General features: G+C 40.9%; 1 protein-coding gene across 1 annotated transcript in view; it reads right to left on the bottom strand.

The window, feature by feature from the left end:
* The window catches only part of LOC105030948 (retinal guanylyl cyclase 2), a 182,894-nt gene that overhangs the window by 35,128 nt on the left and 121,363 nt on the right, over positions 1-26,403 (bottom strand). The window contains exons 10-14 of the mRNA XM_029118297.2: positions 14,568-14,721; positions 14,198-14,341; positions 13,959-14,107; positions 3,913-4,076; positions 1,913-2,036 (exon numbers count right to left, since the gene is read on the bottom strand). Coding sequence (XP_028974130.2) covers positions 1,913-2,036; positions 3,913-4,076; positions 13,959-14,107; positions 14,198-14,341; positions 14,568-14,721 — 735 coding nt within the window. The remainder of the gene's footprint in view (positions 1-1,912; positions 2,037-3,912; positions 4,077-13,958; positions 14,108-14,197; positions 14,342-14,567; positions 14,722-26,403) is intronic.

Below are 26,403 nucleotides of genomic sequence, written 5' to 3'. Positions count from 1 at the left end.
CATGTATGGTTGTGGCCAAACACCTACCAAAAAAGCTACTTGTTTGCAGGCCCTGACCTGAACCCCATTCTAACCACACAGTACAGTTCCACAAAAAGCATAGGTGTGATTCAGTGTTGGCTAAAATGCCTGCCGTATTTCCAGATAGAGGGTCTGATGGGTGTTTTAAACAGAACATGATTATTGTACTTGGTGCCTTCATCAAGAGCACAATGGTAGAAGATGGTAGCACTACTGGATCATAGACCAGTAACTTTCTATTAAGATTGACATGGGATACCAATAGATTTTGCCAGTCATTGTGGTAATTTGAGGGGAGACATTTAGGGGCCATGATATACCCTGTTCTAATCCATCAATCAGTCAAATTTATTTATAAAGCCCTTTTTACATCAGCAGTTGTAACATCAGGTGCATTCACAAAACACCCAGCCTGAAACCCCAAGGAGCAAACAACATCAATTTTGAAGCACAGTGGATAGGGAAAAACTACCTAAGATGGGCCGAAATTTAGGAAGATATCTGGAGAGGAACCAGACTCGGAGGGGTGACCAGTCCTCTTCTGGCTGTACTCGTAAAAAACATTTTAAGAGTACAAGTTGTAATAATTAGTAAATGCATTTGGGTTGTGTCCCGAGGCTATGAAACCAAATCCAGGTCAGAAGAATGACCAGACGGACAAGGACAGGAACAACCAGGTGGAGGGGGGGCTAGGAGGGTGGTTATCAGACTGGCAACTGGAATTGTCAGGTATTGTCTTGATTTGCAACACTGTACAGTGACTTTGGACAGTGGCAGCAACAAGTTTTTAGAGCCTGGTACTTGGGGGGTGTGGGCCAAGACCTCATGTCCTACTAAGTTTGAATGGAGCAGGAAACAAGAACATTTACAGAGTGCATTCCTTAGGTTTACAAGGATTTACAGTGGAGAAGGCAAACTAACCCTCCTCTCCCCCCAGCACATTAATATGCGTAAAACCTTGAGGCTGAGACGGGGGGGTTCAGTGACATTGTGGAGGGAGGCCCCGGAGAGGGCCCAACAGGCAGGAAGACCAGCCCATTTAAAATCAATCGATGTCCATAGTTTACAATAAAACATAGTCTTTAACAATGCACTGCTTTTTAAACAGATTTTTTTAAATGTAGGATCAAATTAGAACAAATTCTAAAATTGCGATTAATTGCGAAGAACTACAGATGTTCATGCAATTCATTATTTTTATTGTTTGACAATACTAGCTTTAATATTTCCACCTTAATTGGGTCAGTGTATATTTCAATTTTTTAATATTTCCACTTTTATTGGGTCAGTTGTTTGTACGGTAGGCTTATAGTATAGGCTACCTTTGTATCCATAGAGTTTGTCTTTGAGACCAAATGCGCTCAATTTACTTTTTAATCTGTATTTTGAAAGTGGAGGTTCAGGTTTTTTGTTCTCAAAGGCTTGGGGTGGGTGATTTGAAAATATATTTAGCTTAGGGGAGGGTCAACCATTTTAATATTTTCGGGGGGCTTTATCCTCCGGATAACCCCATGTCATAAAAACGATCAGTCCCTTAAATTAGAAGAACTTTCGTTATCAGGATACACAAATTTCTCTCTTCACCACACTCTATGCTTTTATCCTAAAGTCAACAGTTTAGTAACATTTTATAGCTTAGCTACACCACTACTGTTTATTCATGGATGGCACCCCCATCACTCAGTCATGTCTTTCCATGGTCACTAACATTCTATAGACACTGCAGTCATATTGATGACCAGAGCTTGAACAGGGGCTATGTACTTTAAAAAGGGGTTGATGACCATTTTGTCTAAATTACACTGGGACTTCGCTAAAGTAGGATAATATTTGGTAGAAGACTACAAACGTTCAATCAAAGAATACTGCATGTGTGTGATTGTGAGGTGACCTCAATGGGTTCGCTGAGTGCTGAGATGGTGGTGAAGCCAACAATGTCGCTGAAGTAGAGAGTGCAGTCTGAATAATGTTCTGGCTGTACTGGCTTCCCTTTCTTCAGAGCCTGGGCTACTGATCTGGAAAAGAAAGTGCAAGGATTTAGTATTCTTGATTTACAGTCAGATATAAGGAGGGAGACTTGAGTTTGGCTTAGGAGTAAATATTGGAAAAGGATTTAGAACAGTTTAAAACTTTAATAAATGTTAGGTAGAGAGACATAGTTCAAGGTTAAAACTAAGGGTTAATGGGAGAGATCTATTTTAGCCTCACGTGTAAGGGTTTGAGAGAGACACCACATAGGGTCAAGGGTCAGGGTATGGAAGAGCAGAGATACAGAAGCAGTTTAAAAAGAGCTATTGATGAACATAAATCCATCCATCCATCTTCTTCCGCTTATCCGGGGCCGGGTCGCGGGGGCAGCAGTCTAAGCAGGGATGCCCAGACTTCCCTCTCCCCAGACACTTCCTCTAGCTCTTCCGGGGGGACACCGAGGCGTTCCCAGGCCAGCCGGGAGACATAGTCCCTCCAGCGTGTCCTAGGTCTTCCCCGGGGTCTCTTCCCGGTGGGACGGGACCGGAACACCTTCCCAGGAAGGCGTTCCGGAGGCATCCGAAAAAGATGCCCAAGCCACCTCAGCTGACCCCTCTCGATGTGGAGGAGCAGCGGCTCTACTCTGAGCTCCTCCCGGGTGACCGAGCTTCTCACCCTATCTCTAAGGGATCGCCCGGCCACCCTGCGGAGAAAGCTCATTTCGGCCGCCTGTATCCGGGATCTTGTCCTTTCGGTCATGACCCAAAGCTCATGACCATAGGTGAGAGTAGGAACGTAGATTGACTGGTAAATCGAGAGCTTCGCCTTGCGGCTCAGCTCTTTCTTCACCACGACAGACAGATACATCGACTGCATTACTGCAGAAGCTGCACCGATCCGTCTGTCAATCTCCCGTTCCATCCTTCCCTCACTCGTGAACAAGACCCCTAGATACTTAAACTCCTCCACTTGAGGCAGGCACTCTCCACCAACCTGAAGTGGGCAAGCCACCCTTTTCCGACTGAGGACCATGGCCTCGGATTTGGAGGTACTGATTTTCATCCCCACCGCTTCACACTCGGCTGCAAACCGTCCCAGTGCATGCTGAAGGTCCTGGTTAGAAGGGGCCAACACGACAACATCATCTGCAAAGAGCAGAGACGAAATTGTGTGGTCCCCAAACCTGACACCCTCCGGCCCCTGGCTGCGCCTAGAAATTCTGTCCATAAAAATTACGAACAGAACCGGGCAGCCCTGCCGGAGTCCAACATGCACTGTGAACAAGTCTGACTTACTGCCGGCAATGCGGACCAAGCTCCTGCTTCGGTCGTACAGGGACCTGACAGCCCTTAGCAAAGGACCCAGGACCCCATATTCCCCAAGCACCCTCCACAAGATGCCGCGAGGGACACAGTCGAATGCTTTCTCCAAATCCACAAAACACATGTGGATTGGTTGGGCAAACTCCCATGAACCCTCCAACACCCCGTAGAGAGTATAGAGCTGGTCCAGTGTTCCACGGCCCGGACGAAAACCACACTGTTCCTCCTGAATCCGAGGTTCTACTACATAACATACTACATAAATTAGAACCAGTAAAACCAAAGAATAAATCTTGTATGTTTTATACACAGAAATGTAAATTGAGAAGAAACAGGGAATTAGAGGTATGTATAAACGGTGGGATATAGCACTAATAGCAGAGCATTCCCTGGTACAATGTTTGCTATTATCTCCTCTATCCAACTTAATCTTTTTTATCATCATCAGGTTGATCAAACTAACTCAGTCAACACATTTTGAGGAAATAATTATTCAACCAACATTCTAGTCCCAACATGCTAGTCCCATGTGAATGGTTTAAGACTACCTGAATATACTAATCTTGAACAACTCTATTAATGATAAGTGCAATCAACAGACCTGGGTAGAAGCTGTCCCACTAGCTTCTCTGTCTTGTTTCTCTCGACCTCCAGTTCGTCAGTTCGCTCTCTGATCAGGTCCTCCAGATTGGATGAATACTGCTCCAGCATCCTCAGCATTGAGTCTATGATGTTAGCCCTTTTCCCCTTGTTTACACTGTGAAACTACATACACAGGAACAGACTATTTTCTGTTTGTCGTTTTCAATGTTAAGATATCCATGACCCTACTAAAATCAGGAGAAAAAAAGAAACGAAACAAAATAAAATCTCACATTGTAACCTAACAAGGCCAAGAAACAGTACCTGTTTGATGGACAGCACCATGTTGGTTAACAGATAAATAACATTATCAGTGAGTTTATATTTCTTCCAGTCAGTGGTCTGGCTGGAGAATTGGCTGCACCTCACAGCGACAGTTTCTCATTGATAGTGTGAATTCAAAATGTTATTTATATTATATGACAATTGTCGCTGACAATATGTAAATTCTGTGAAACGGCAACACTTGCTACATCCTACTTTTATTTTTCTGTTACCTCTATTTTCATGTTATATGTTATATTTTCACAATTCTTAAAGCCTTTTACACAATTTTTTTTATTTATTTAAACAAACAAAACTTGTTTGCATAAATGTATTCAACTTTTTTTATTAGTTTAAACAGTGAAAATTATATTTGTCCCCAATTACATTCCGAGGTAAAATTGAAAACATTCAGCACACATACCATCCAGAGCTATTGAGTGTTAGACATGCAGATCTTGCTCATCTCTATTTGAGACAAGTGAACAGTGACGTAGGTGATCAGTGGTCACTCATGTTCTTATTTAACGGTTGTTGAATGAACAAGCCAAACTGCGCTACCTGGCTGAAGCAAGAGATTTTAGTCCTAATAATACTATATCTCATGTAACACTCAGAAGCTAGCAAGTCAGGTTTTTTTCCCGGACATATTCTTCGTTTAATTAGGGATTTCACAGGCTCATCTACATATTTAGCTAGTCTGCTACCTTTTCTTGACTGTCAATAAATTTGTAGTTTATCTTATCTTTTACAAAAAAGTGTCACTTTGGAAACCGTTTTGGTATTTTTGTGTCAACCTTTTATCTTAATCTCTCATAGTAACAGTCGATTATATACTGTTGAACCCCAGTACCACAGTAAAATAAATTCGATCATACTCCAAAATTGGTCTGCCTGCTCATTTGCACATTTTCTCGACAATAGCTATATAGTGATCAGCTACAGTGAGAACAAGTATTTCGTCAATACCTCATCAATGAAACCTGCCAGAAAGACAGCAATTACGTAGTCTGAATCTGCTGGTGATAGCGAACAAGCAACACTCCTTGTTATTCCATATTGGTTTCATATTAATCTTTCAGAGTCTAAAAGAACATAAAGAACTGCTTTACTACAATGCGAGGGTTAAGGAACCCTCTTAAATGTGCACCATTATCGGGTCATGTTGATGAAAAACGTCAGTTGTTTATGCAGATGTCAATGGCTCGTATCAAAATAACCAACCAATATAGCTTCAGGGACAACTGCTCTACCATCAACATCTTTTAGTTTTCTAGTTTTCCAATTTAGGAAGTTCTTAATAGTTTATAAAGCAATTTTCCATAAATTATGTTCAATAGCCTGGACCCAATACAACTTATATGAAAATAATCAACTGATATATATTCAGGGAGAGCTGCTCTACCTTTTGGCTATTTTTCAATTTTTTACATTATAACTAGTTTATAAAGCCTTTTTCCTTCAAAAATGCTCAATAGCTCGAACCCAGTAAAACCTACATGGAAATAATGAATTGATATAGCTTCAGGGAGAGCTGCTCTACCATCAACATCCTTTTGTTTGGCTATTTTCCAATTTTGTACATTATTACTAGTTTATAAAGCCTTTTTCAATCAAAAATGCTCAACAACTCGGACCCAATAAAACGTACATGGAAATTATCAACTGAAAAAGCTTCAGGAAGAGCTGCTCTACCATCAATATCCTTTTGTTTTCCCATTTTCAAATGAAGTAAATTATTAATAGTTTATAAATCAATTATTGATGAATTATGTTCAATAGATTGGAACCAATACTTGGAACCAATATCTTATAACCAAAAGATATAGCTTCAGGGACAGCTGCTCTTCCATCAACACCCTTTAGTTTGGCTATTGTGATTTTTTTTTAAAATGTTTTACTAGTTTATAAAACTTTGTTCGTCAAAAAAGCTCAATAGCTTGGACTCAATAAAACTTACATGGAAATAACCAATTGATATAGCATCAGGGACAGCTGCTCTACCATCGACATCCTTTATTTTGGAAATACTCCAATTTGCTTTATATTTTAAAAATTAACTAGTAATGATGTCCAAAATTTAAAAAAAGACAAACTAAAGGATGTTGATGATATAGCAGCTCTCCTTGAATCTATTATCAGTTGATCAATTCAATATATGTTTTATTGGGTCCAAGCTATTGAGAAATGTTGTTGGAAAGATCTAAAAACTATTAACAATGTGTTGATGGTAGAGCAGCTGTCCCTGAAGCATATAAGTTGGTTATTTCAACAGACGTTTTATTGAGTCAGAGCTATTGAGATTTTACTGAATTAAAATGTTTACAAAATATTCATAATTTCCTTAATTATAATAATGAATGATGTTCATGGTAGGGCAGTTGTCCCTGACGGTCTATTAAAAACAGTTACCAGTTATCTGAAGTACTTTTTCGCTACCGCCAGCAGATACAGAATGTATGTAATTCCTGTCTTTCTGGTAGGTTTCAGTGATTAGATATTGACAATCAAAGTCTGAATCTTGAATATAAAGCTAACTTCACCGCAGTGAAAATTTTAACAGGAGAAACCAGCACAAACGGACCACAAACAAATGAGTCAGTTTGGAGTTAGGTGGCTGGTGACGTCTTCACCTCTAATCAAACATATAATATTAAAAACACAGATGCAGCAAAACAAAACTTTTAACAGCACAAATGAAGCAGAAACGAATGAGCCTATTTTGACTCAATTTGGAGAATGCTGAGTGGCTGAGTGACATCACCCAAAAATTTTTGTCTAATATATAAAATACTGAAGCAGCACAGATGAAAATGTTTAACGGTGCTAACCGGCACAAACAAATTTGGGAAGATGTTGGGGGCCTGGTGACACCGTACCCTACAATAATATTCAAAATACCAAAGCAGCTGATTGACCTCAGAATTATCTATAACATATTCTGTAGGACTAATATAAAAAAACAAAAAATGAAAGCACCACAACTGGAGCAGCAGCAATTCACTCAAAATAGGCTCAATCATTTGTTTTCCTTTTGTGCCAATAAAGGTTTGTTATTGTGACTGCTTTCTTACCGATAGTGACATAGTTATAGTGGAAAGAGAGTAAAGCCAGTGTGCTATCCTGTAGGAATGTATCCCAGGTAGCAGTCAGTTCTGGGCCATATCAGCAAGTGTTGGTGCATTTGGGCCAGAACTGTGCCAGGTACTCAAGATAAGTGCCGTATGTGTGCCAGATTTGGGCCGGGGACCTATGCGTATATTGGGCGAGCCACATACATAGAATATCATCAAAAAGTTTATTTATTTCAGTAACTCCATTCAAAAAGTGAAACGTGTATATTATATTCATTTATTACACACAGACTGATATATTTAAAATGTTTATTTCTTTTATTTGTGATGATTATAACTGACAACGAATGAAAATCCCAAATTCAGAATCTCAGAAAATTTGAATATTACTTAAGACTAATACAAAAAAGGATTTTTAGAAATGTTGGCCAACTGAAAAGTATGAACATGAAAATTATGAGCATGTACAGCACTCAATACTTAGTTGGGGCTCCTTTTGCCAGAATTACTGCAGCAATGCAGCGTGGCATGGAGTCGATCAGTCTGTGGCACTGCTCAGATGTTATGAGAGCCCAGGTTGCTCTGATAGTGGCCTTCAGCTCTTCTGCATTGTTGGGTCTGGCGTATCGCATCTTCCTCTTCACAACACCCCATAGATTTTCTATAGGGTTAAGGTCAGGTGAGTTTGTTGGCCAATTAAGAACAGGGATACCATGGTCCTTAAACCAGGTAGCTTTGGCACAGTGTGCAGGTGCCAAGTCCTGCTGGAAAATGAAATCTGCATCTCCATAAAGTTGGTCAGCAGCAGGAAGCATGAAGTGCTCAAAAACGTCCTGGTAGATGGCTGCGTTGGCCTTGGACCTCAGAAAACACAGTGGACCAACACCATCAGATGACATGGCACCCCAAACCATCACTGACTGTGTAAACTTTACAATGGACTTCAAGCAACGTGGATTCTGTGCCTCTCCTCTCTTCCTCTAGACTCTGGGACCTTGATTTCCAAAGGAAACAAACCTTTTAGTGGCACAAACGGAGCACAAATGATTGAACCTATTTTGAGGCAGTTTGCAGCATGTTGGGGGGCTGGTGACACCTAAAGATTAAATGTTTACTATAAAACACTACATCAGCAGAAAAACTAAAAAAAAATAGAAAAACAGCACAAACGAAGCACAAACACAAACAAAGCTATTTTAATTGATTTCTGAGGATGTTTGGGGGCTGAGTGACCTCAGACTGACCTATAAAATATTGTTTTTATATCTATAAAATTATAGTTGCAGAAACGACAATTTTAACGGCACAAACCAGGACAAACGGAGCACAAATGATTGAGCCTATTTTGCCGAAATTTTGCGTTGGGTGTGGGGCCACTCGATACTATATTCTGTAACAAATAAGAAAAGATACCTAGCAAGGGAAAAGAAACAAAAGATAGAGATACAGAATCTAATAGTTGAGTTAATCGAAGCAATCAAGACAATATACAAAACAAATTAGAAATGAAACAAAAAGAAATGGAGTCTATAATTCAGGAACAATCAAACCTCTTCTATTATAAAAACAAAGACAACTGGATGGAAAATTGTGAAACACAGGAACTCAACAAAAAAAACATCTAAAGAATTGCAACAACAGACCAAGTCCTTTCGGTCATGACCCAAAGCTCATGACCATAGGTGAGAGTAGGAACGTAGATTGACCGGCAAATTGAGAGCTTCGCCTTGCGGCTCTTTCTTCACCACGACAGACCGATACATTGACTGCATTACTGGAGAAACTGCACCGATCGGTCTGTCAATCTAATGTTCCATCATTCCCTCACTCGTGAACAAGACCCCTAGATACTTAAACTCCTCCACTTGAGGCAAGAACTCTCCACCAACCTGAAGTGGGCAAGCCACCCTTTTCCGACTGAGGACCATGGCCTCGGATTTGGAGGTACTGATTTTCATCCCAACCGCTTCACACTCGGCTGCAAACCGTCCCAGTGCATGCTGAAGGTCCTGGTTTGAAGGGGCCAACACGACAACATCATCCGCAAAGAGCAGAGAGACGAAATCCCAGGACCCCATATTCCCGAAGCACCCTCCACAGGATGCCGCGAGGGACACAGTCGAATGCCTTCTCCAAATCCACAAAACACATGTGGATTGGTTGGGCAAACTCCCATGAACCCTACTATCGTCCGTATTCTCCTCTCCAGTACCCTGGCATAGACTTTCCCGGGGAGGCTGAGAAGTGTGATCCCCCTGTAGTTAAAAAGAGGGACCACCATCTCTGAGCCCTCAGCCTCTGCTTCCTCAATGGAAGACGTGACGGTGGGATTGAGGAGATCCTTGAAGTACTCCTTCCACCGCCCGACGACATCCCCAGTTGAGGTCAACAGCTGCCCACCTCCACTGTAAACAGCGTTGGTAGGGCACTGTGTCCCTCTCCTGAGGCGCCGGACGGTTCGCCAGAATCTCTTCGAGGCCGATAGTCCTTCTCCATGGCCATACCGAACTCCTCCCAGGCCCGAGTTTTTGCCTCCACAACCACCCGGGCTGCAGTCCGCTTGGCCTGCCGGTACCCGTCAGCTACCTCAGGAGTCCCACAAGCCAACCAGGCCTGATAGGACTCCTTCTTCAGCTTGACGGCATCCCTTACTTCCGGTGTCCACCACCGGGTTCTGGGATTGCTGCCTCGACAGGCACCGGAGACCTTACGGCCACAGCTCCGAGTGGCCGCTTCGACAATGGAGGTGGTGAACATGGTCGACTCGGACTCAATATCTCCAGCCTCCCTCGGGATCCAGTCGAAGCTCTGCCGGAGGTGGGAGTTAAAGATCTCTCTGACAGGAGACTCGGCCAGACGTTCCCAGCAGACCCTTACAGTACGCTTGGGTCTGCCGAGTCTGTCCAGCTTCCTCCCCCGCTATCGGATCCAACTCACCACCAGGTGGTGATCAGTTGACAGCTCCGCCCCTCTCTATACCCGAGTGTCCAAGACATACGGCCGCAGGTCAGATGAAACGACAACAAAGTCGATCATCGACCTACGGCCTATGGTGTTCCTGGTGCCACGTGCACTGATGGACACCCTTATGCTTGAACATGGTGTTCGTTATAGACAAACTGTGACTAGCACAGAAGTCCAATAACTGAACACCGCTCGGGTTCAGATCATGGGGGCCGTTCCTCCCAATCACAACCCTCCAGGTGTCACTGTCGTTGCCCACGTGGGCGTTGAAGTCCCCCAGTAGAACGATGGAGTCCCCAGTCGGAGCACTTTCCAGCACCCCTCCCAGAGACTCCAAGAAGGTTGGGTACTCTGCACTGCCGTTCGGCCCATAGGCACAAACCACAATGAGAGACCTATCCCCGACCCGTAGGCGTTAACTGGGGTAAACTCCAACACATGGCGCCAGAGCTGGGGGGCTATAAGCAAACCCACACCAGCCCGCCGCCTCTCACAATGGGCAACATCCTCTCTCAAAGAATGTGGTTCCAGAGCCCAAGCCGTGCGTAGAGGTGATCCCGACTATCTCTAGTCGGAACCTCTAAAATATATATGTAAAAGTCAATTACTGGAAATAATAGAGCTGTACGATAAATCAAAAAGGCCTAGTTTTCATAGCAGATTTTGAAAAAGCATCCGATAAAGTCTGTTTAGATTTTATTTGTAAATGTTTGACCTATTTCAATTTAAGTGATCTCTTATACAATGGGTTAAGGTGCTGTATAGTGACCCCAAATGTAGAATCATAAATAATAATTTTCATTCAAACAGTTTTATATTAGGTAGGGAGTAAAGCAGGGATGACCATTATCCTCGTATTTATTCATAATTAGAACAAATAACAAAATGTAGGGTTTGGAAATCCATGGATTAAAAACAAAAGTCTCCATGTATGTATTATAACCAAACTATGAAAAGTACACAATATTACGCATTGGATCATTAAAGGATACTCCTTTTTTTACACTTCCATGTAAACTTCCAGTCAAATGGATCGATGGGGAAGTGGAATTCCTTGGTATACATATTCCCAAAAATACTGAAAATCTTGTTTTTAGTAACTTTGACAGGAAAATGACCAAGGTTGATGCATATTAAAACCTTGGACAGGAATGCATCTAACTATCTATGGCAAGGTTACTCCAGTTTATGAAGGAATCTATACAAAGCTGGTTATAATTCCAATTCCATCCCACTGAACAGCCTGAACAAATCTTACACCAAATTGTATGGCTAAATTCAAATATATTAATTGAAAATAAACACATTTTAATTGAGAAAAGTTACAAGAAGGGTATCTTGTTTCTTAAAGACATCACGAACAAAGATAGGAATTGTATCAGTCACGAGCGACTCAAACAAGCATATGGTGAAACATGCTCACTTCAGATGTATACTCATCTTATTGCAGCCATAACAGACAAATGGAGAAATAATATTAAAACTCTAGAAACCAATGAATCTCCATCTATTAAAGATTGTGCTTGGTTAAACTGGACTAAACTGGCGGTGAAGGTCTCATAGACTTTCAATTAGGGTAGGGCGATGGGCGGCAAACCGCAAGCAGTTTTGCGAGCGGCGTGGTATGCCGTGCTTGATCCTGTGAGTGGTGACACTTTCTGTGCACGCTTGCTCGCGGGTGGAGGCGCCCAAAATTCTAATTTGTTGAACGTTAGAGCACCATGTCGACTGTAGAATGTTTTTTTATTATTATACCCTTATTTTTTAAATTTTCTGTTAGAAGGCCTTTGTAAATTGCGAACATTTTCGCAATTTAAGAAAAAGGTGCAGAAAAAGGTGCAGTGGTCTCAAAATTTTTCCTGGAGCTGTATTTCTGTGTAGCTATTTTTGTTTCTGGCAACATTTCAACTCATTTTCAACTTAAATTTAAACCTGATGAAAACGCTGTAGCTCAAGGTTAACATTTATAAAATAGTCAGACAATTTGGCTAATGGTAGATAGAATAGTAAATAGAATAGGCCAGCCCCAGGCTCAACATGATCATACTTCAATTAAACACATATAAGAAATTAAATGCTGCAATTCAGTATAGTGTACTAGATGATCAACTGCTGACATAAAATAGCCCATAAAATAATAGTCATCCCCAAAAAGTGCACCTTAAGTTGAAAGGACCTGCTTTGGATTAAAGGATTGTAACTATAACTATTGACTTTAGACTGTGCAATGTCTACACTGTAATTTATTTTAATGAACAGAAATTTGCTTTTCTTTTAAAAACAAGGAGATTTCTAAGTGACCCAACATTTTTAAAGGGTAGTGAATGTACACTCACCTAAAGGATTATTAGGAACACCATACTAATACTGTGTTTGACCCCCTTTCGCCTTCAGAACTGCCTTAATTCTACGTGGCATTGATTCAACAAGGTGCTGAAAGCATTCTTTAGAAATGTTGGCCCATATTGATAGGATAGCATCTTGCAGTTGATGGAGATATGTGGGATGCACATCCAGGGCACGAAGCTCCCGTTCCACCACATCCCAAAGATGCTCTATTGGGTTGAGATCTGGTGACTGTGGGGGCCATTTCAGTACAGTGAACTCATTGTCATGCTCAAGAAACCAATTTGAAAATATTCGAGCTTGGTGCATTATCCTGCTGGAAGTAACCATCAGAGGATGGGTACATGGTGGTCATAAAGGGATGGACATGGTCAGAAACAATGCTCAGGTAGGCCGTGGCATTTAAACGATGCCCAATTGGCACTAAGGGGCCTAAAGTGTGCCAAGAAAACATCCCCCACACCATTAAACCACCACCACCAGCCTGCACAGTGGTAACAAGGCATGATGGATCCATGTTCTCATTCTGTTTACGCCAAATTCTGACTCTACCATCTGAATGTCTCAACAGAAATCGAGACTCATCAGACCAGGCAACATTCTTCCAGTCTTATACTGTCCAATTTTGGTGAGCTTGTGCAAATTGTAGCCTCTTTTTCCTATTTGTAATGAAAATGAGTGGTACTCGGTGGGGTCTTCTGCTGTTTTAGCCCATCCGCCTCAAGGTTGTGCGTGTTGTGGCTTCACAAATGCTTTGCTGCATACCTCGGTTGTAACGAGTGGTTATTTCAGTCAAAGTTGCTCTTCTATCAGCTTGAATCAGTCGGCCCATTCTCCTCTGACCTCTAGCATCATCAAGGCATTTTCGCCCACAGGACTGCCGTATACTGGATGTTTTTCCCTTTTCACACCATTCTTTGTAAACCCTAGAAATGGTTGTGCGTGAAAATCCCAGTAACTGAGCAGATTGTGAAATACTCAGACCGGCCCGTCTGGCACCAACAACCATGCCACACTCAAAATTGCTTAAATCACCTTTCTTTCCAATTCTGACATTCAGTTTGGAGTTCAGGAGATTGTCTTGACCAGGACCACACCCCTAAATGCATTGACGCACCTGCCATGTGATTGGTTGATTAGATAATTGCATTCATGAGAAATTGAACAGGTGTTCCTAATAATCCTTTAGGTGAGTGTATGTCAGTCCTGTAACTGGCTGATTGTTTCATTCACCTATCGACTTTTATTGGGAAACCTTTTTGTTTGACATTTTGAAATACAATTTTAATAAAATGTACCAGTGGCTTGTTTTAAAAATACACTAAATACATTTTGAAATGTTTTTACTGTCTTTTACCTGTGTAAATATTTCCTGGAAGGTAGGTCGCCTTTCTGGTTTTTCATCCCAGCTCTCCTTCATGAGTGTGATACATTCCAGCGGAGCCTCCTCTAAATTCACACACGGCCGACACAGTGGTGGGGGACAACGCACCCTGTCAATGATCTCTAAACACACACACATGCACACCATATTAACACACACAAACACTTTGTTACAACTTCGAGGATGACAATAGCAAGCATACAAACACAGACCTTTTGCAGGCATGTCCATCATGGCATAAGGGGCAGAGCGTAAGATTACTTCCTGTATGATGATGGCAAAGCTGTACACATCTCCGGGAAACGAACCACCTTGCTGAGGTCTCCGCAATAACTCTGGGGCTGTCCACAGCAAATCTATGCATATACACATGCAGTAATTATAGGCTTAAGTCACAAAATGTAGACTTTGCCTATACAGGTTGGTGAAAATGAGACAGTTCTTTATCTTTAAGACATTATTACATATTTATAAGCCTTCTGTCCTGTTTTTAATGTTTTGAGGTTGTGTTGTACTGTTCACATATTTTATGGTTGTGATGTTATATATGTCTAATTTTCTATTTTTCTGTTAAGCTCTCACCCTCAGGTTCTTCTGGTGGGCTGAGTTTCTGAGAATTGAGGATTGTGGAATAGCCGTAGTCTGACACTTTGAGAACAAATCGTCCATCGACCAGGCAGTTACGAGACTTAAGACGTCCATGAGAGAGACCATGCGTATGCAGATACTTCATTCCCTTCAAAACAAACACACACATATACTCAAAATCTGGTCTTCTCTTTGTTTATACAGTGGATATAACGTACAGTTATGCTCAAAAGTTTGCATACCCTTGGAAAATTGGTAATAAATGTACCATTTCTAAAGAAAACACATCTTTTATTTCTTATGGGATTTACATTCAACTGTAGGTCATAACTGAATGGCACAGTTAAAAACAAAACATGGCAACAAAGAAAACTGTTTACTGACCCCCGTCCAATGTCTGCATACCCTTAGTTATTAATACTGTGTACTGCCCCCTTTAGCATTAATGACAGCATGCAGTCTTTTGTAATAGTTGTCTATGAGGCCCCGAATTCTTGCAGGTGGTATGGTTGCCCATTCGTCTTGGCAAAAGGCCTCCAGGTCATGCAAAGTCTTTGGTCATCTTGCATGAACCACACGTTTGAGATCTCCCCAGAGTGGCTCGATGATATTAAGGTCAGGAGACTATGTTGGCCACTCCAGAACATTCACATTTTTCTGCTGTTACCACTGGAATGTCAACTTGAACTTGTGCTTACATTGTCATGCTGGAAAGTCCAAGAGCGTCCCATGAGCATCTTTCGTGCAGAAGAATGAAAATTGTTTTCCTTTTCCTTACACAGGTCTTTTGACAGTTCTTATTTACTCAGTATCTAGCCTGCTCAGTGCATCCATTTGAGAGCTAACAAACTCACTGACTATGTATACACAGAAACTAATTGCAAAAGCCACAAGTGTGGGAAATTTGCCTAATTTTCACGTGTGTCACCTTGTGTGTCTGTAATTGATCAGGGCCCTTTGTTGATTTCTGTTATCATTATGATTTAAAAAGGAGCCAAACAACTATATGATAATAAATGGCTTTATATGATCACTATCCATAAACAAAAGATGCTTGATTAGTCACATTTTCAAAATCAATGCCAAAATTCCACAATTTCTGCCAACTTATGAGCACAACTGTATAGACTTTCATAGAATTGTTTCATTGCAAAGTAGGATGAAGTGCAAGATATTCAAAAATGTTTAATTGAAAACTAAATGTAATTCCCCCTCACAAATTAATGACATATTGTTTTGAAAAGAATATTAAATGAGCTATTTGCGTTTGGGAATAGTCCTTTTTTTTATCGTTTATCGTTTTATCAAATGTCAGATTTTCAAAAAACATCTCAGCTGGAATCCATTGATGTGTAGTGATAAACAGCAGCACAGAAAAGTTATTTCAATTTTGTAAGGATTACAAGGAGAACAGAATACTGGTTTCAGCTGTATTTATTTAATGTAGTGACTCAGCCAGAATGGAAATCTGAATTGTAACCTTGCAGTTGTACAAGTTGTATAGTCGAAGTCCAAGGAAAAGGCTAAACAGGCCGGTACACACGATATCACTAGGAATATGTTAAACTCGAAAAGGCTTAGTAATGTAGTGAAAACAATACCTCACAAAGGACAACACAAGCTAGACTAAACTATATAGACGGTGCTAAAGGGCATACAGGTGAAAACGATCAAGAGTAATAGAAATCAAACCAAGCATAAAAATACAACCTTCTAGAATAGAAAAACAAAAGTCACAACAAAACAAAATAAACGGAACCTTACAAATGTCATCACTTCTACCATACCTCACTTCAAATATTAACTGCACAAGCTTCTGTCTGATTAATCCGAAAAACCTAGTTATGCCCAAAAAAATTAGCCCGCAAGCACTTTTAAAATAACACCATTCCTTTAATATCTATTTTAAATTGAACCATCTTTTGGTATTCATATATTTCTTTGATTTGCAGTTGAACAAGAGTTTTTTTTTTTTATTTACTAAATCTTAGCTTATACCACAAATAAATCCTAAAATTGTCGGGACAATATTATTTGCACATTCTCAAAGTAGTCCTTTAGGAGAACTGGACCAGTTCGCAAAAGAAGACTTGGTTAAACTGCCAGTAAAGAGGTGCAGAAAGCTCATACATTGTTATGTGAAACGTTTCATTTAATCCCGTTATGTAGTTGAAAATAACACAAAGACAACATAACACATTTTGAAACTGAGAAATTGTATTGTATATGCACATTTTGAATTCGATGCGAGCAGCACATTTCAAACAAGAAAACAGGCAAGCCTAGTTCAGCCGGCCCGCAATAGAAAGTGTTGCCCTCTCAAGATTCAAATCCTGGTCACCCACATGACAGGCTGTGTCGTTAACCACTACACCACGGAGCTGGACATTTGCAGAGTGTCAGTATACCCTTGTCTATCCTGAACAAATCCTCTTTTTCCACTGGCCGTTTTAACAGTTAATTGGCCATTCAGTTAAACTGACTAAGGTTTCTTACTAAGTTTACCAATAGCAGTACACCAATAGCATCTATGTATGGTGTTTGCCACTGGCCTTTTTAACAGCGTATTAGCCGGTAATAAGCTTTACCGGTATCTTCTAACTTACTGGAAAAGTCATAAGAATTGAGGAATTGCTAGCAAGTCTGCGAAAGCAATTTCATTTCATGGCATAAGAACGTATTTTTTTCTTTCATGGCAAAACAACATACTTTTTCTATCATTCGTGAATGACATTTATACAATAACTATCAATAAAGGTGACGATAACTAACTTTTTCATCAAGTGAAAAGATGAGAGAATCGTGCAATCTACCAGAATCAATTAATACATGTGGTTGCTCTCAATAGATTCGAACTCAGGTCTTCCACATGAGAGGCACTGTCTTTAACCACGACACCAGGGCATTACACATTTCAGCAGTCACTAGACTCCAGTGAGGATTGTGTTAAACTGACTAACGTTTCTTAAGTTTACCTTCACCATAGCGTCTATGAACTGTATGGCTTTTGTCACTGGCCATTTTAATAGCTTATTAGCCAGTAATAGGCTTGCTAGTATCTACTAACTTCCTAGGAATAATCATAAGAATTAAGCAATTGCTAGCGAGACTGAAGATGAACTTTTTCTATGCCAGAAACAGTCGCAATATAACCGTATACAGTTTCAATTAAGGCTTACTATAACATAACTACTGTATGTTGTAGCCAGCAAATGTGTTTGTCTATCCTGACCCAAAACGCATGCATGGATGCGTACTTTGAAAATCCACCAGAAACAGTCGCAATATAAACTGTTTTATTTCAGCCTTACTATAATGTAGATACTGACGGTTTTAGCTAGCGAAGTTTTTGTCTATACAGAATAATTCATATTGCTTATAGTTCACAAGTCTGCTTCAATAACCACTACGCTATTTAAGGAAGTGGCTACTCTTATTTTGTGTATGAAGTGGTGAGAGACACTAGCCAATTTTATTTAAAATATTAAGAAGTTCAGAATGTAATGGTACCTAAGAAAATACGGTTTGGATCAAAAGAAAGCAAACCTGGTAAAAGAGAGGCAGATATAGATGCTGTTTGGAGTGAACATTGGTGCAGCTTCCTATCCACTATGGATGGAACTCATGGAGCAAAATGCATTAAACTTCGATGCAGATGTGATAATTCCATCCATCCATCCATCTTCTTCCGCTTATCTGGGGCCGGGTCGCGGGGGCAGCAGTCTAAGCAGGGATGCCCAGACTTCCCTCTCCCCAGACACTTCCTCTAGCTCTTCCGGGGGGACACCGAGGCGTTCCCAGGCCAGCCGGGAGACATAGTCCCTCCAGCGTGTCCTAGGTCTTCCCCGGGGTCTCCTCCCGGTGGGACGGGACCGGAACACCTTCCCAGGAAGGTGATAATTCTTCTTTTAAATAAGTAAGTGAAGTTGGCTAAAACGCTCACTACCTATCTAACCTTAAACTGTTGTTAGCAGTGACACCGACAGGGGGGGACAACCGTGAATGTTGTCCCAGGCCCAGTCCGGGACAAGGCCCATTTGGGCCCAGGCCCATTTGGTTGGCTTACATATAATTATTAATTTGTCAGTCAGTGTTGTATTCAGTACTGTCGAGAAGGTGAACAGTTTCTAAGCAGAAGAATTGCATTGATGAAGGGATTCATGTTTTTTACTCGTTGCTGATTTTTTTAATACAGCATTATGATTAAACCCTTTTCTGTAAAAATGGTTTGTTCTACCATCAGCCAATCAATGATACCATAACACCAAAAGCCAATCAGGGTGATAGGATTTATTCAGTAAAAAAAACAAAAAACATTAAGTGCCAGCGGAATGTCATTTTATCATTTTTGGAGCATGCCGCTACTTCCCAGCCAATCCCGTTCCAGCCAATCGCCTTCTGTGAGGCAGGCTTTTCTCCTTGGCTTATTTTACCTGGATGATATTATATATAGCATAACTATGCTGTAAAGGGTGAAATTTGCTTACTGTAAGAAACTATAATGGCAGCTAGAGACCAGGATGACAAACCGTCAGTTCCTCCCTTGTCTACTACAGCATACACTACAAAAATAGCAAAGAGAAAGAAGGCTTAGACCAACTCTCTGAAACTAGCCACCAGAAACCCTAAGCTAACATTAGCAAGGCTAAGAAGAACGTTGTCAAACTCTGAGTTAATGCTTTTTTTGGAACAGGTAATTCAAATTTTCATATTTTTATTCTTTATTGGGCATTGGTGCAGAATCGCTTTCTGATAGATGAGTAATTGCAAAATGCACCAATAAATGTGTCTAACTACAGTACTGTAACTATCTGGCTAAAACATTGCCACCACGCAACCAAAACTAGGAGCACAGAAATGGAAGGACAAATCTAAAAGAGAACGTCTAAATGTGTGTAGCAGTTCAGTAATAGCTGATTGGGACTAGGTAGGTTATGAATTGAAAAAAATTGACATAATTACCTGTGTTAAAAACAAAGGGATTTGAATGTGGCCTAGTTATGAATTAAAGCATTAAACAATAAAATGTTAGACTTTTTTTTTTGGACAGTCATTTAATTACTATTAATGAATATTTTCGCCCATGGTTTGGGTCCTAAATGTTAAATTCTGTCCCGGGCCCTGTCATTCCTGTCGGCGTCCCTGTTGTTAGTATTGGTGTTAATGTGACAAGCTATACAGACAGAGCAGACATGGCTATGGTTGCTGACTGTACATCTATCCAGCACACATTTATCGCATGTTTTGCCACTACTACCAGTTTCTAATAACGTCAGCTTGCCAGCAAGGACAATGTTAGCTGCCTAGAATAACCTAATACTGTTGTTAGTAATTGGCTATAACTAATTACCAGGCAAAAACAATTGGCCAATTTGGTTAACTAGCTTTCTTTGGATAAAGAGGCAAGCTGCTGTCTGTACAGGCTGTTTGTTTTCTTTTCTTTAAAATAATCATATGCCAACTCACCTGGTCGATTAAGATTTTTTTTTAGATGAGCTGATTAAAGTGCACAGATAATGTGCGGGGCTTTGAGAGTGAACTGATGTCACATCAGCGACAGCCGAGATTTCTAGGAAAATGAGGCGGAAATACTTCCTGTTTTGAAAGTTACGTCCTTCAGCTTTAATGGTGCCTTCAAAGAAGTATAAGTCACCCATGCTAAAGGACCCCCATACCATCATGGATGCTGGGTTTTTTCTATGCGCTGATAAAAAGCCAGGTGGTCCCTCTCATCTTTAGTCTGGAGGACTCAGCGTGCACGATCCCCCAAAATTCTAAAACATTTTGATTTGTCAGACCACGGGAAAGTTTTCATTCTGTTTTACGCCAAATTCTGACTCTACCATCTGAATGTCTCAGCAGAAATCGAGACTCATCAGACCAGGCAACATTCTTCCAGTCTTCAACTGTCCAATTTTGGTGAGATTGTGCAAATTGTAGCCTCTTTTTCCTATTTGTAGTGGAGATGAGTGGTACCTGGTGGGGTCTTCTGCTGTTGTAGCCCATCCGCCACAAGGTTGTGCGTGTTATGGCTTCACAAATGCTCCTTGGACCACTTTTGATTGGTACTGACTAGGGGTTTAACGGTACAGGTATCCGTACCGTAGCGTTCGCTACAGGACGTTCGGTTCGGTACGCGTTGTGATCAGAATTAATATAGTCTAATTTTAACCACACGCAAAACTAACATTCTAAATGAGTTTCCCCCCTGGAGATGGATCTTGGAGCCGTAACTTCCTGAAGTAGCCTAGAACATGTAAATTCACTTGCCGGCAGTGGGCAACAGCCGATCAGAAAAGGCATGTCTGGTACACTTGTCTGCTGGTTCCCTTTACTTTTCCTACCGTACAATCTTTCCTATAGCAAAATGGATGAAAATGTAACAATTCGTATCATTGTTTGGGAATACTACTGATAAGCGGGAAGACATTTCATTTGGTATTATAAAGCTACGTTGTCATCAAATACACAAACATTAGCTACATAGCCAGCTACAGGACCTAGTAAATGTGAACTCCCAGCATTGATAAACACAACAAAGTGTACATGCCCACAGGCGGCAAGCAATGAGCAAATCAAGCGAAAGGCCAAAAAGCAGATGGACATACCCAGTTAGACAAGCTCTATAGCTAGCAACCAGGGACCGTAAGCTAACGTCAGCAAGGCTTAGAATAATGCTGAACGTGACCTCTGCGTATTGTTACACCCCTAGTACTGACCACTGCAGACCAGGAACATCCCACAAGGTCTGCAGTTTTGGAGATGCTCTGACCCAGTTGTCTAGTCATCACTATTTGGCCTGTGTCAATGTTGCTCAGATCCTTTCGCTTGCCCATTGTTCCTTGCTTCTAACACATCAACCTTGAGAACAGAATGCTCACTTGCTGCCTAATATATCCCACCCACTGACAGGTGCCATGATAATGAGATCAGTGTTATTCACTTCACCTCTCAGTGTTCATAATGTTATGGCTGATCGGTGTATAATTCATAAGAAAACTACTTGCCAAGCATAGAACACAAAGGGCTTTCCAAAATAAACAAAAAATACAGTAATACCATAAATGAAGTATAACAACATTAAAATATAGCATTAAAACAAGGCAAGACACAAACAGTAAAAAGGAAAAAACAACAGTGATATTAAAACATCCAAATATTATGTCTGTTTGCTGAAAGGTTCTGTAATGACCCATGTCCTGTAATTACAGAAGTGAGTGACAGATTGTCAGGAAGACAGTGCAAGTTCAATAATGAGTGTAAAGTAGACCCCCAGTTCAGGTGCTGGCTAGGGCAAGTATCAGGAGATGTGCATAGGGCATATTAGCAGTTTGACAAGAAGTCTTTTGATATTGATAATATGGGCATCTCAGCATTCAAGAGTCATGCACGAGGGCAAGGCCATGTAGGTTGCTGGACAATTAAACAGTGAGATAAGAATAACAGATTCATGAGGGTGACACCTTCAAAAGACACAGGAGAGGGAAGTAGCTGTCCAACAAGACCCACAAACAGCTAATTTATATAAGGAAAGTGGTAGTAATGGAAGCACATCATTACAATTGTCCAGTACAAGTGAACAGGGAAAAAGCTCAAGATCACAAGGCAGCTTGGCATTTTTTTTTCAGGCCAAGCTGTGCTTGAAGCAGAGATTTGCTGGGTAATCAAGATGGTCATGTCACACTACTCATTCAGGTCAGTCCTTGTTGGTCAGATGTTCCCTGATAGACGGTTTTCAAGCCAACAAAATCATCTTACCTTGTATGTTTTGGCTTGTGTCCATATTTCAAAGAGCAGCTGACCAAAGTTATAAGAAAAGTGCAGTGCTATGTAGTGTCTTTTGATGAATGCCTAAATAAAGTGACACAAGAGATGGATGTTGTTGTGCGGTACTGGTGTGAACGTGATGGGAAGGTAGCTGTGCATTATTTTGATTCAGAGTTCATGGGACACACTCAAGCAGAGAAGCTTTTGGGGAAAATCAAGAGAACCCTGTCACCACTTGATCCTAATAAGCTCTTGCAGGTCTTAATGGATGGCTCTATGGTCAACTGGAAGTTCCTGAGGTTATCAATCAATCAAATGTATTTATAAAGCCCTTTTTACATCAGCAGATGTCACAAAGTGCTTTTACAAAACACCTGGCCTTAAACCCCATGGAGCAAACAACAGTAGTGTTGAATTTCAGTGGCTAGGAAAAACTCCCTAAGAATGCTAAAATTTAGGAAGAAACTTAGAGAGGACCCAGGCTCAGAGGGGTGACCAGTCCTCTTCTGGCTGTGCCAGGTGAATATATTAAGATTATAATTGTAATAATGAATAAATCTAGAGTCTAGAGTCTATTTACACTTAGTCGAGGTCGGAAATATGACCTGATGGACAAGGAAAGGGACAACACAGGGGAGGTGTCAGCACAGTGGCAGCTGAAATCGTCAGGCATCGTCTCTATCTGCAACACAACCAGGAGGACTCTGGACAAGGACAGCAACGGGTCCCCCAAGCCAGGTACTCTGCAGATGTGGGCCAGGACCTCATGTCCTACTAAGTTCAAAATGGGAGGAGACTGGGAAAATTCAAAAAATGCATTCCTCATATCAACAAGAATTTATAGTAGAGAATGAGAACTTAGTGGAGAAGGAGAACTGACCCTACTCCCTCAGCACAATAAGACGGAGGTCCGGTGACACTGTGGCCCTATCAGGGGGAGGCCCCAGACAGTGTCCAACAGGCAAGAAATCAATCCATCCACATCGCCAAGCATCAACCAAAGGGACCCCCACCAACCGCAACCACCCCCAATTGCACAAGTGCATAACAGAGAGACAACAACAAGCCAGTAACTCCGCCCCCGAGAGGCATTGGAGGGAGGGCAAGACAGAAAGGGTGGACCGTATCAAGACTTTCTGGTCACATTCACACCCCTGGGCCAGGCTACACCTAATCATAAACCATGCTGTAGAGATTAGTCTTTAGTAGACACTTGAAAGTTTTCACTGAGTTTGTATTTCTAACCTTGATTGGGAAATCGTTCCACATTAGTGGAGCTCTATGACAAAAGGCCCTGCCTCCGGCTGTTTGTTTAGGGATTCTAGGTACAATTAAAAGGCCTGTATCTTGCGATCGTAGGTTATGTGTAGGTATGTATGGCTGGATCATTTCAGCGAGGGAAGTAGGAGCACCTCATGTAATGATTTATAGGTTAACAATAAAACCAGTGTAAAGAGGATAGTACAGGAGTGTTCAATTTTTTTTGTTCTAGTTAGGATTCTAGCAGCCGTGTGCAGTACTAATTGAAGTTTATTTATTGATTTGTCAGGGTAACCGGAAAGTAGAGCATTGCAGTAATCTAGTCTAGAAGTAACAGAAGCATGGATTAGTTTTTCTGCATCAGTTTTTGATAAAAAGTTTCTCATTTTTGCAATGTTTCGAAGATGAAAATAAGCAACTCTTGAGACATATTTTATATGTTCATCAAAAGAGAGGTCAGGGTCAAGAGTAACGCCAATTTTTCTTACAGTTTATTGGGATATGATCATGCAGCCGTCAAAGATCACAGTGAGATCTACTAACAAAGCTCTTTGTTTCTTGGATCCTAAAACGAGCATTTCTGTTTTTCTTGAGTTTAAAAGCAAGAAATCTTCTTTCAACCACTTCCTAATATCTGAAACGCATGCTTCCAAAGTAACTCATTTTCCATGCTTCATTGAAATATATAACTGTGTGTCATCAGCATAACAGTGAAAGTTGACATTGTGATTCCGATTTACATCACCCAGAGGCAGCATATATATAACAATAATGAGCCCAGAACCAAGCCTTGAGGAACACCAAAACATACCCATCATAGTACTGCAGTCTCAGTACTATGACGGGGTCTGAAACCGGACTAGAGCATTACATAAATGTTATTTGTCTTCAAGAAGGCATTCAGTTGTTGGGAAACATCTTTCTAAGATATTTGAGAGGAACAGGAGGTTTGATATTGGCCTATAATTGTTTAATATGTCTGGATCCAGATTAATTTTTTTTAAGAGGCTTCATTTCTACTATTTTTAGTGAGTTTGATTCACATTCGGAGGAGAGGGAGCAATTTATTATGTTCAACATCGGCAGACCTAGCACAGGAAATAGCTCCTTAAGTAATTTTGTTGGAATCGGGTCTAACTGACAATTTGTGGGTTTAGAACTCATTACAAATTTAGTGAATGGGTCGAGCAATATGGTATCAAAAAATGTAAATGTCCTCATTGACACCTGGTCAGGGAAGTTCAGGACATTCTCAGGACAACTGAGATTTTGGGGACTATATTTAAGGAGGAGTCAGTTATTTGTTTTCTACTGGTGATGATCTTTTCATCAAAGTAATTCATGTATTCATTACAGCTGAAGTGAGGACCCACTTCACTTGTTGAGCGTTGCTTTTTTGTTAACTTTGCAACTGCATCGAATTTTTGATAATTTTTGTTTGCCTCAATCAGGTTGGAGAAATAAGCTGATCGAGCAAATGTGAGGGATTTTCGGTATTGTAGTGTACTGTCTATCCAGGCTAGTCTGAACTCTTCCAACTTGGTGGAGCGCCACTTTCGCACCAATTTTCTGGAGCCTTGCTTGAGGGCTCTAATATGATCTGTCTACCAGGGAGCAAGTTTCTTGTTGCATATTTATTTTGTTTTAAGTGGTGCAACCGTATCTAAAGTATTTTGCAGTGTTGAGTTTAAATGTTCGATTTGATCCTTTGCATATTTATTTACGTTGATGAGCAAACTTGTAAGAATTTCAAGGAATCTATTTGCAGTCCGAGAATTTATAGTACGGCTTTTGAAACTCATTGTTTGCAGAGCAAGTGGATTACTTGTTGTAACAGTAAATGTAATAAGACAGTGATCCGATAATCCAGGATAATGGGGGGAAATTATTAGATCTACAATATCCATTTCTCGTGACAGGACTAAATCTAAGGTGTGATTGTGGGAGTGTGTTGGACTTGAGACATGTTGGATAAAACCCACTGAGTCAATTATGGCTTCAAAGGCTTTTTGAAGAGGATCATTGGACATTTCCATATGAATATTGAAATTGCCAAACATTTGAATACTATCTGCCATGACTACAAGGTTAGACAAGATTTGTGGAAACTCACAGAGGAACATTGTGTATGGCCCGGGGGGCCTGTAAATAGTAGCTATGTATAACGATTCATCAGCCTGGTTAACTTTCATGAGTAAAACTTCAAAAGAATGAAAATCAGTGATGTGTTTAAATATTAGCAACACCCCCTCCTTTTTGGGATTCACAGGGGATATGATCACTAGTATTGCCAGGAGGAGAGGCCTCATTTAGGGGAGTGAATTCATCCGGCTTTAGCCACGTTTCACACAAGCCAATAACATCTAGTTTATGATAAGAGATTAATTAATTCAGTGCAACTGCCTTTGGAGCAAGGGATCTAACATTTAGGAGTCCCATTTTGAGATGTGAGGTGATACAGTAATTTTTATTTGTGACCAAGGTGGAGGAAAGCTTTATCTTAATAAGGTTTCTATTGTTAGCACTACCTTGTTTAACTTTTCTCAGCCTCGAACGAGTCACCGTGGCAATAGGTAAAACTGTACTAACTACTCTGGCTATGCTATCGACAGACTCCACTGTGCTAGCAGGCTGGCAAACAGCCTGCGGCCTGACCTGCACCCTATCTCATGGTGAGGCTATAGGAGTGAGACTCCTGTCAATGTTCCTAGATAAAAGAAGAGCACCACTCCAGCTATGATGGAGTCCGTCGCTCCTCAGCAGATCAGGCCTGGCCCTATTTTTGGGAGAGCCCCAAAAAGAG

This window comes from Esox lucius, chromosome 25 (genome assembly GCF_011004845.1).
Source record: "Esox lucius isolate fEsoLuc1 chromosome 25, fEsoLuc1.pri, whole genome shotgun sequence".
NCBI lineage: Eukaryota > Metazoa > Chordata > Actinopteri > Esociformes > Esocidae > Esox > Esox lucius.
The sequence above is the reverse complement of the archived record's forward strand: the minus strand, read 5'-3'. Positions and strand labels throughout refer to the sequence as shown.